General features: G+C 44.5%; 1 protein-coding gene across 1 annotated transcript in view; it reads left to right on the top strand.

Moving 5' to 3' along the window:
* Positions 1-5,323: 5,323 nt before the first annotated feature.
* Positions 5,324-11,044, top strand: part of LOC136588595 (beta-1,4 N-acetylgalactosaminyltransferase 2-like) — a 46,254-nt gene continuing 40,533 nt past the window's right edge. Inside the window, exon 1 of the mRNA XM_066587944.1 lies at positions 5,324-5,594. Coding sequence (XP_066444041.1) covers positions 5,359-5,594 — 236 coding nt within the window. The 5' untranslated portion in view covers positions 5,324-5,358. The remainder of the gene's footprint in view (positions 5,595-11,044) is intronic.

The raw sequence follows: 11,044 nt of genomic DNA, 5'->3' as shown, positions 1-11,044 counted from the left end.
CTGAGTCAGGAAAACACTCCCCAGACAACGACACCCCCACCACTGGCCTGTTGAACTCCAACAGTACACCCATGGGATATGGCTTCATGCTGTTTATGTCAGATACAGATCCATCCATCTTTAACATTCAGCAGGAAACGGGACTCATTACTCCAGAATATCTTCTGCCATGTGTAGAGATCCATTGACATTTTTCCTGGACCCATGTGAGGCATTGTTGGTGATGATAGGTGGTCCTCTGGTGCATTCCTGTTTGGTCTTTGGCTACTGAACACAATTAATGCACTGTATGCCACATGGTCATTGTGGAATTTTGTCCAACTTCTCTTGTACTACTAGGTCAGTTGGTCCACTCTGCTGAAACACCAGACATGCCACCTGACTCTTGCCTTTAGGATCATGTGGCCTGCCACTGTGGGATCTTCTGTCAGATGTCTGTCCACAGTTCAAGCAGTCTTGGAGCACTCTTGATATCATTCTTCAGGAATAGCCAACTAGTGCAACTGTTTCAGAAATCCTTGCACCATACCTCTAGACACCAACAATCTGCCCACAGTCAAAGTCATTCAAGTCACCATGTTTACCCATGATTGCCAAATTATGCCTTCTGCTGCGCAGAGGAAAGGTGAGCACATTATCTGAAAACGGATCATAATGTGGCCCTCACCTCGATACTGATCACAAGATGTCACTCGCCAGCTGGTCCTAATGCAGTGATCTTTCAGTGTAGTATTATCACTGTTAGCAGCACAACCCTCATTTACACAGGGACATGTACTGCTGAGAATTATTTCTTCTGCAGCTTTAAAAAGAACGTCAGCTAATGAGCCAGCATTTGTTCATCGGCCGATTGGGGGGCATATTTACATGTCCCCATGATCAGCCAGTACACTAGGTTTATAATTTATTACTATAAGAAAAAAGAAGAACCAGTGTTCTTGTTTCCAGAAATAAGAGAGTCTTCTAGGTGTTGAGATAAGACTACCAAAGGCTACCCGGGCAATCCAGGACTCGCAGAACTTCTGGCTTGCTCTTAAAACGCACCTCTTCAGGGAGGCATACCGCATACCCTAAACAAACCCCTCTGTACTATGCCTGATAACATGCTCCCTGACCTACTGACTGCAATCCCTGCTAGCCATCATAAACCGCTCCTGCAGTCATACTGTTTCTGCCGTCACACGGCCAAATGTCTGACCGTTGTCTATGTGTATAGCATCCCTCACTCTCCACCTCGCCATACCGTGCACATCTCCAGACCCTTTACCTTCTGTATCAGCCCATTACTTGTAGTATGTAAGCTCGTTGGAGCAGGACCCTCACCCCTATTGTTTCCATCAACTGATTACTATGTAACCGTGGTTCTGTAATGTTTGTATTTTTAGTCTTTCTGTATTCCACCTGTCTATGTAAGCGCTGCGGAATATGTTGGTGCTATACAAATAAAGATTATTATTATTATCTACCAGAATGTAACACATGGGGAGATGATGTTTGATCATCAAATACTAATGAACAATTACACTCATTGTCAAAAAAATATCCATCCCCTAGAAGGAGTTGCTGGGATCAAATAAAGCTTCCCCTGTGTGATTGTAACATCAATATAAGTAAGTAATTACAATATCAGAACAAAATTATAAATTAATTGCAAAAAGCTGACCACTTGAAGTGTGGCTGTAATTGGGCTCTAACTTGGATGCAAGATGTAATACAGGCAGGCATGCGAGGCATACAGATTGTAAACGGTATCCTGTGGCATATCAATCTACATTTGCTGCAACTCAAGCTCCAGATCATGCAAACTTGTAGGCTGTCGAAGTTGGCATTTCAGATGGTCCCATTTGGCAATAAATATGGCGACCCTTGCTGTGTGCGGCCGAGCAATATCCTGCTGCCTCTTGGAAGCCGCCATGAGAGGAACACATGTGACTGCAGGATGTCCTGAACATATCGCTGAGCTGTGATTGTCCCTTGTACCACTACTAGGGGTGACTGACTGTTGTATATGATGGCTCCCAGACCGTCACAACAGCAGTGGGTGCAATGTGTTGCTCTACATTGAAGCGCTCTCTCCAACGTCTCCAGACACAAACACAGCCGTCATTAGTGCCCAAACTAAACCTGGATTTGTTGCTGAAGATATCGTTCACAGCACAACTGCAAACGGAGGTGCTATTGGGTTGGTGTCAAAGGCAGTGCACATAATTCACATAATGGGTGCCGTGAGACCAAATCTCCTTCAGTCAAGTGCCTGCAAATGGTTTTGACAGACACAGGGGGGCTGTAATGATAGTGCCACCTCTCTCTGGGTGGCAGACAACTAAACTTTAAGCTGCTTGTCGGATGATCGGACAATTATCTCTACTAGTCTGTCAAGGGCGTCCGGAGCTCTTTTACCAGGTGTGTGCCCTCACGCATCCACTAGTCCCAACACCTCCTAACAGTCTGGTCAGACGCTCCTCCCTACTGGTGGTCTGTCGGGGGTCCTGATCCCGGTCACCTTGTGTGCCCTTACACATCCACTAGTCCCAACACCTCCTAACAGTCTGGTCAGATGCTACTCTCTACTGGTGGTCTGTCGGGGGTCCTGATCCCGGTCACCTTGTGTGCCCTCACGCACCCACTGGTCCCAACACCTCCTAACAGTCTGGTTAGAACGACCCAGGTGGCATGAAATTCATCAATACAACCATCCAGCTTCTCAAATTCTGTGATCTTGGCAAAATCTTTTTGATTGCATCGTAGAGGCATCTAGTGGTCAACAAGCTCTTCACAAGCAGAAAAAGGAGGTCCACTACACACAAATAGCCTCTGAGAGCCATTTAATGGGCCAATGATGAAACCACTTTTAGGGCTTCAGGTGGCAAGACTGTTCATCTAAAAATGCCACAACTCTAATAATTTGCATATCAGCCTGAGATGTAACTGCATGCCAAGTTTTGCAGCAAAACAACTCCTTCTAGGGGCTGGATTTTTTTATTTTTTTTACAAAGACCATATATATGCCCTTGCATTTACTCTCTATCTGCTAAATATGCATTCTGGGAGATATTTTATATTTGTTATGTTTTCATTTGCACGCGTCTTGTCCTGTTATATTCATAAGTCATTTGGTCAGTACAATATGCTATGAATGAGGCTCAACCAAGCTAAAATGCATAAGCGCGTTTGAACTTTGTGCGCACCTTCCATTCAGTAAAGTGGTTAGACTTTATGGTGCTGGAGCCATCTACTTTTGTTTCATTAAAGGGGTGGTCTCGCGAAAGCAAGTGGGTCTATACACTTCTGTATGGCCATATTAATGCACTTTGTAATATACATCGTGCATTAAATATGAGCCATACAGAAGTTATTCACTTACCTGCTCCGTTGCTAGCATCCCCGTTGCCATGGTTCCGTCTAACTTCGGTGTCTTCTTGCTTTTTTAGACGCGCTTGCGCAGATGCATCTTCTCCCTTCGGCTGGTCTTGGAAGCATCGGCGTTTTGGCTCCGCCCCCTTTTCGCGTCATCGCGTAGCTCCGCCCCCGTCATGTGCCGATTCCAGCCAATCAGGAGGCTGGAACCGGCACACGTCATGGGCGGAGCTACGCGATGATGCGTACAAGGGGGCGGAGCCAAAATGCCGATGCTGCCGAGCGGAGCCGAAGGGAGAAGAAGGGAGAAGACGGATCTGCGCAAGCGCGTCTAAAAAAGCAAGAAGACACCGAAGTTAGACGGAACCATGGCAACGGGGATGCTAGCAACGGAGCAGGTAAGTGAATAACTTCTGTATGGCTCATATTTAATGCACGATGTATATTACAAAGTGCATTAATATGGCCATACAGAAGTGTATAGACCCACTTGCTTTCGCGAGACCACCCCTTTAACAATGCATAGTAGCAGCCCCCACAATGAGATCGCCTTTTCAGTTTCTTTAGCTTCTGTAATCAAAAGCCTTCATTTGTCCTGGGACCATAGTAAATCATAGTTGCTTGATCTTCTTTTGCGTAAACGTTTTTTAGGCTTATCTAAATTCCATAACCACAAGCCTTTGTTTAGCATGGGGCCAATAGTACCATTTAGGTGTTTATTTGTTGCATGGAAATAATTATCAGCATACAGAGACTGGACAAGATGTGAGGGAATAGGGTCACTAATGCTGGTAGTACGGCAAGAAGAAGAAGAAGAGAGAAGCCTGGAGACAACCTCTACTGGTCTTCAAAAAGGCAAGAATTTTTGATAGTAAAGGAAGGGAGGTTTTGGTCAGAGGGCAAAAAAGAATTAAAGAAGATAGAAGCTGAACAGAGTTGGAAGGAGATTAAAGGCCCTTTTACACGAGCCAGCAGTTGTTTTAGCGACTGCACTAGTGCTGACATCACCGATAAGGTCGTTAGCGCTCGTGCAGAGCATTCAAATTGAAAGTTCTGTTGGTGGCTCGCGGGAAGCCTATAGGAGCCCATGCAGCGGACGACATATTCCGGCCCAAAACATAGTTCCAGGACTATGTTTTGGACCCGACGTAAAAACGCCCGCTGCTATATTGGCTTAGCTGGGCGTTTTTACGTCTCTCAAATACACCCATGTGATCTGACGCATTGGAATCCAACTCATCAGATCAGAGCGCATATCGGCCGACAGTGAAACTGGACTGCCGATATGCGCTCGTGGGAAAGAGCCCTAAAATAACAATATACATAAGAAAGCAAATAATCCAAAATCGATGCTACAAGCGCCCTGTAATCCAAAACCATACATATTACATATCAAAACGCCCAAAACAAAATGAGGAATCCGTTCCCATACTTTATTTTAGCATAAATATACTAATTTAAAAAAAATAACTAGAAATGTTAAATATCATTTTTTTAGCTTTTTACCCCCAATAAAACTAAAAAAACGGGGGGAAAAAGTCAGTGAAAAAGATATAGAAAATAGCTCTATATGTCCTGGAAAAAAACCACTGCAAAAATAATTTTGATAGCTAAAGGAAAAAAATAGTAGGGCTGTAAAACCATCATATGGGTAAAATCCTTAAAAACTGGTCTGGTTCTTAAGGTACAAAACAGCCTGGTCCTTAAGGGGTTAAGACGCAAACAGGCTTTGTTACTAAGTGCGGGTTAAAGGACAGTCAGTTTTACCATTTATATCACTAAATATTATTTTAGGGCTTGTTTTAGTCTTTTTAGAAAATAACTTCGTTCTGTCCTCAGCTTTGCTGCCTTTTCTGATTTCTTTTTTCACATACATTATTTTTTTCGGGCTGCCTAGTTACAGTCCCTGTGTATACCAACCACATTACGAAATGTTGTATTACCTGTTGCACCAGGCTGTGTTCCGGAAACTCTCAACGTGCTTGAACAGTTCGCCATACAATGCACATCAATTACTTTAGTAAAACTTCAGTAAACGTCCCCATCATCAGCAATATAATTATGGCAGCTGGGAAAAAGTTTAGAACTCTGACCTGCCTGATCCTCCTGGGGATTTTCTTCATAATGGGAAGTTTCAAACTTTTCGCAATCTACAGCTGTCCAGAGATCCGTCCAGAGATCCGTCCAGCCTTACATGAGGAGAGAAGGGAGCTGGAGCCCATGGAAGACATCAGCAGGTGTGTGAAGTGTGCACTTTTGGAAAATCTGGTAGAAGTTTCTTATAACTTCTCAGTTTGGGACTAATATAAAAGGAGTAGAATTTGGGGTATAATTTGCATATTATTGACTTTGGTAAACAGACTTTCTTTTTATTTTCCGTTTTTGTTTCCAAATTGCTGTGAAAAACGATAGTTTTAAAGTCTATATTAAAATATTGTAAAATTTACAATTCTTGCAGTTTAAAAAAAAAAAATGTTTTGGGACATTAAAACACTAAACAATAACATTTTTTTTCACATGTTCGAGGTTTGTGGGTTTTGTTCCCCCCAAAAAACTTCAGAAACTCGTGTACAAAATAAAAGTTTCTAAAAATGCTTGAAATGCATCTAAAATGTGTATGCGGCGATTTTGCTGTGTGAAAGGTCCCTTAGGGCTTATTCACACGGGTGTGTATCGGCTGGGTTTTCACACCTGGCCGATATATGCTGCCCCTCTGATGTATTGGTGTACAATGCTTCAGTGCACATGGGGCCTATTTCTGCGACGTAAAAAGGGCGCTTTCATGCTGGCGGCGGCTGCATAGACTCTTATGGGAACCAATGACGGCAGCCGGAGAAGGCAGGTGGGAGGGAGTTTAGCAGCGTGACTGGTAAACTCTTTCTCCCTTCTCTTCTCCTCTCCTTGCCGCTGTTTGTAATCTCATTACAAACATCGGCAAGGGGCGGAGAGACGGCGGGAGCTCAGCACACTAGCCCCATCCCGCCTCCTCCCCATTCAGAGCGCCAGACAACGGCAATACGCTGAGCCCCGAATTACAGAGTAGCGTATATCAGCCAGCCGTGAAAATGATCGTGTGAATAAGCCCTTAGGCTGCTTTTACACTTGCGAGAAAATTCGCATGATTTTTGTGCAATGCAAGTGTGTGTAAAAGCGCAGAATTATGAAACCCGTGCTTTTCAATGAGCTCATTCCCATTTACGATGTTTTCTCTCATGCAATGTAGGCCGATTTAGAAATCACTGCTTGCCCTATCTTTGTGCGTTTTCAGATTTTCTCTAATTGCCCTTGTTTTGCTATGGAACCTCAGTTTTTATCACAACGCACGAACTTGCAATGTCCATGCGATACTATTTTACCAGTAGATACTCGTATTGTTTATCGCGTGAGGAAATCGCAGTTGACGGTGATGCGAGATTGTCAGGAAAAAGCTTTGCTGACACTCAAACATCTCACAAGCACATACGCGACTTTCTCACGGTGATATCACAATTGTCGGTGTGAAGGAGCCCTTATAATTTTCTGGAACCCATTGATTTCAATTATAGGGCCATGACCAGAGCAGAGCTGGAATTCCACAAGACGTGTGCGGCGTACAGAGTCACAGCACATAGAACGCAGGGGTGCTTAATTAGATCTCTGTACGACCCTGGCATAATACCACCGTGTGTGTAAACCCCTAGAGAAATGTACTTCATGTAGTTCTAAAACTTGGTCTTTTACCTCTTTTAGGGCTCAGTCACACGAGCGATTAAAAATTTGCACATCGTGTGTAGAAATATCACGTGACCGGAACCATTGACACTCATATGTTCTACCTTTTGCATGTGCGAATTTTAAGCGCATGTAAAAAAAAAAAATCGCACATGTGATCGTTTTCATTGGAAAGCACTGGTTCTATGAATATGCGCTTAAAAAAAAATCGCTCGTGTGACTGAGCCCTTATAGTCATGGACAGTTAGAAAACTTCACAATTATAAAATCTGAATGTCTCCCACCTGTCTTCTATTTCCTGTTGGTCTATTGGTCCCTGTTATCAGCCACTTCACACGGGTGGAATTTTCTGCATTCCAGACCACATTCAAATTCTGCGCCATAATATGCTTGGCTCGGTGCGGAGTTGATGCAAAATAAAAATCGCTTTGTTCTGCCATCATATCAAAATATGAAATGATGCATGTGGATTTTGGCGCAGATTTTGCAGTGTTGGACCCATTTGTGGGAATGCGGAAAAATTCCACCCGTGTGAAACATCGCTTTTTTTCATACATTGCCTGGGCGGAATAATTCCATGAGGACGCAACAGAATTTGTTAATTTGTCGCTTCACAATTCCGCGCCAAAATCACTGGGACTAACTGCGGATTTTTATGCGAAACTGCAGGCTGATTTACGCCATTTTCTTTCTTTGCACAGCACTGTGTGGATTTCAGTGCAGCATTTACCGCAGTTTACAGTGCGGAATGAGAACCCTCCTGCCCAAGTGAAGGGTCTCCTATATTTCTTTAATTATGCAGCAAGCTAGCTTCTCCGGGCGGCCGCACACTGTGATGTATATGCGCTATGAATTACGCAGTGAATAAAACCTATTGATTTGCATGCACAAGAAATACACAGTGTTCTATTTACCATCAAAATACTGATGAAAAATACGCCTGTGTGAAGAAGCCCTCGGGCGAGTGTGATAACACGCTTGCCGGAGTTTGATTTCCCCGCGGATGCGAAGTGTATTTATGTCAAAACCGCCTCGCATCACTTCAGGGAAGTAGCATTCCTCTGCTGTTTGTTTTCCATTGGAAGCATCACACTCACGTGCACCTAGCACGCCATGCGATGCTCTGCTGGCACCATTGAAAATAATGGGCAATGTGTTCCAAGGAAACGCCCAAAAATAGGACATTCTGCGTTTTGTTTTTCATGTGCCACAATGCAAGAAAAAAATGTATATGACCTCATTGAGAGGCGCACAAATCTTGTGTGATTTTCTCCTTAGGCAGAATGGCCACAAACAAATTATCGCTGTTGAATTTGCAGCCAGACGCCCGCCACGAATTCTGCAGCAATGTCCATTCATAGACATGCTATGATAAAAGATTCTCCCCTGCCCATGAGTAGAAGTCAGCTGCGTTTTTCCGCTCGCAGGTGAGAATCGCAGCATGTTCTGATCTGCAGTCAATGGAAGCTGTCTGTACCGCTATATTCAGTGTAGTAGGCACTGCAGTGTATCGCTGGAATCCGCATCACAGCCCAGCGCCGGCGCGTCATGCCCTGCACTGTGCATGAGCACCGGCTCGCCGGCTGAGACGCTCGCAGCGGATCCAGAGAGGTGAGTATGGGGTCTCTGTAAGGCGCTGGGTCTGACTCTGGTGTGAGATTTCGCAGTCGGAATCCGACCCGGTCGTGGGCATGAGCCCTTAGGGTCCTTGCACATAGGCGGAATATTTCTGCATTCCACTTAGCAAGCCACGGTAAACTCTGCACAGCTCCATGCAGATTTTGATGTGGAATAAAAATAGCAGTCAGTAATTCAATTAGTTCTGCAGATTTTAATGCTGAATTCTGCAGCATCCCGGTGAAAATATTACACCCATGTAAAAAATTCCTTTAGGGAACTTTTGCGCAGGACGGAATATGGTACCGCGGAATTCTGCACCAAAATTCGCACATTAGCAGTGCAGATTTTAGTGCTAGATATTCCTCAGGAGGGATTATTCTGCGACATTGTTGCAGAATATTCCCTCCTGCGTGAATCGCTTCTTAGGGCTTCGCGTGGACGTATAGAGTTTTCAGTATGTGAAAATGCAGCGTTTTCATGGACAAAAACCCCTGCAGATTCCCTACAAGTCTGCCCCTGCTTGCCTTTTCTTTTGCGCATATATTAGCATTTTACATATGTGTTAAACATTTTAATAAAGCGCTACTAGGTCCATTGATTTCATGCGTAAATTACAGTGAATGCACATGTAATATTCATATTTACTGCATATTTATGCATTCCCCATGGCTTCAATGGACTATTTCAGTCCAGAACACAGACTAAAATAGAACATAATGCGTTTTTGTTCAGGTGCGTGAAAACACATGCGAAAAACGCAGGTCTGAAAACCCAAATCCATAGGGATTCAGCACTCTATATTGTGTAATACGAAGTGTATGCCTATGTGAATGAGCCCGCAGGGTATGTTCACATGGGGCAGATTGGCTGCAGATTTTGTGCAGCATTTCTGCACTGAAAATCTGCTTTTCAAATTTGCGGCTACTGTTGTGGATTAGTTGTAGATTTGCTTCAGATTATCTCCGTATTTCCGTGCAGAAAATCTGCTGTGGAAAATCCGCACCAAATCAGTAGCAAATGTTACAAATTTACTGAGGATTTAGGGCTTTTACCCACAAGCATTTTTTTTTAATGCTGCGATATCGCTGCGTTTTTTTCAATGGGTCTTTCTAATGTTAAAATCACATCGCACAAAAATCACAAAAGCACAAACTTGCAATTTTTGTGTGATGCAACTTTAACCTTAGAAAGTCTCATTGAAAAAAACGCAGCGAGATCGCAGGGTTAAAAAAAACAAACACTAGTGGGTAAAAGCCCTCAGGCTGGATTTCGCAATACTGTTGCGAAATATTCTGTTCCATGTGAAAGCATCCTAAGTGCTCATTCACAGGAGCTACAAAATCACAAAGGAGTTAGCCGCGCAAAAAAAGGGCGGGTTACCTGCAAGAAAATCGCGTGAATAGACAATTTCCTGCTATCAGATTGCTTAATTAGCGGTGAAATTGCCCATTCACACGATTGGGAGCTGCGTGTTGCAGGAAAAAAGTGGTGCTGCTTCGAGAGGAGAGAAAAGGATGAAGGACAGCCCTGCACGGCTTCACTTCATTGCTGGGAACTCCCTTCAGCTCAGCAGGGAGAGAGAGGGATTTCACTGCAGGGGAGCTGGAGGGATTCCCCTACATTGGAGAAGGAGAGATATCCCTGCTACGGGGATATCCCTCCAGCTCCCCTGCAGGGGAATCGCTCTCTCCCAGCTATGGGAATATCCATCCAGCTCCCCTGCGGGGGAACCCCTCTTTCCCCGCTACGAGGATATCCCTCCAGCTCCCCTGCAGGGGAATCGCTCTCTCCCAGCTACGAGAATATCCCTCCAGCTCCCCTGCAGGGGAATCGCTCTCTCCCCGCTACGAGAATATCCCTCCAGCTCCCCTACAGGGGAATCGCTCTCTCCCCGCTACAGGGAAATCCCTCCAGCTCCCTTTGCCGGCTGGCTCGCACAGTCTCTCATAGGAGTCTATGGGGGCTTCTGCGATTTTATGCCAAAAAATAGGTTTAAGGGCGCCCACCCACTGGCGTTTTTTTACCTGCGTTTTGCGTTTTTCCTGCACAGGCATAGAGATAACATGTGTTCCTGTCCACTGGCGTTTTTTTGCGTTGCGGTTTTTAACATAGGAACTGTCAGTTGCATATGTGTCCTTATTTTTCTCCTAATGCACCCATGAATGTCAATGGAAATCAACGGAAAAGCCGCGAAAACGCCGCAAAAAACGCAGCGAAAAACGCGCGGAAAAAGCGCCGAAAACGCGGAAAACGCAAACGCCAGTGGGTGGGCGCCCTAAGACCTATTTTTTGATGCAGCAGAGAAATATAGTCGTTGACTTCCGCCGCTGATGTCCTATCTTTTTTGTTGCAAGTT

Source organism: Eleutherodactylus coqui, chromosome 13 (assembly GCF_035609145.1).
Source record: "Eleutherodactylus coqui strain aEleCoq1 chromosome 13, aEleCoq1.hap1, whole genome shotgun sequence".
NCBI lineage: Eukaryota > Metazoa > Chordata > Amphibia > Anura > Eleutherodactylidae > Eleutherodactylus > Eleutherodactylus coqui.
Note: the sequence above shows the minus strand (reverse complement) of the source record. Positions and strands in the feature narration are given on the sequence as shown.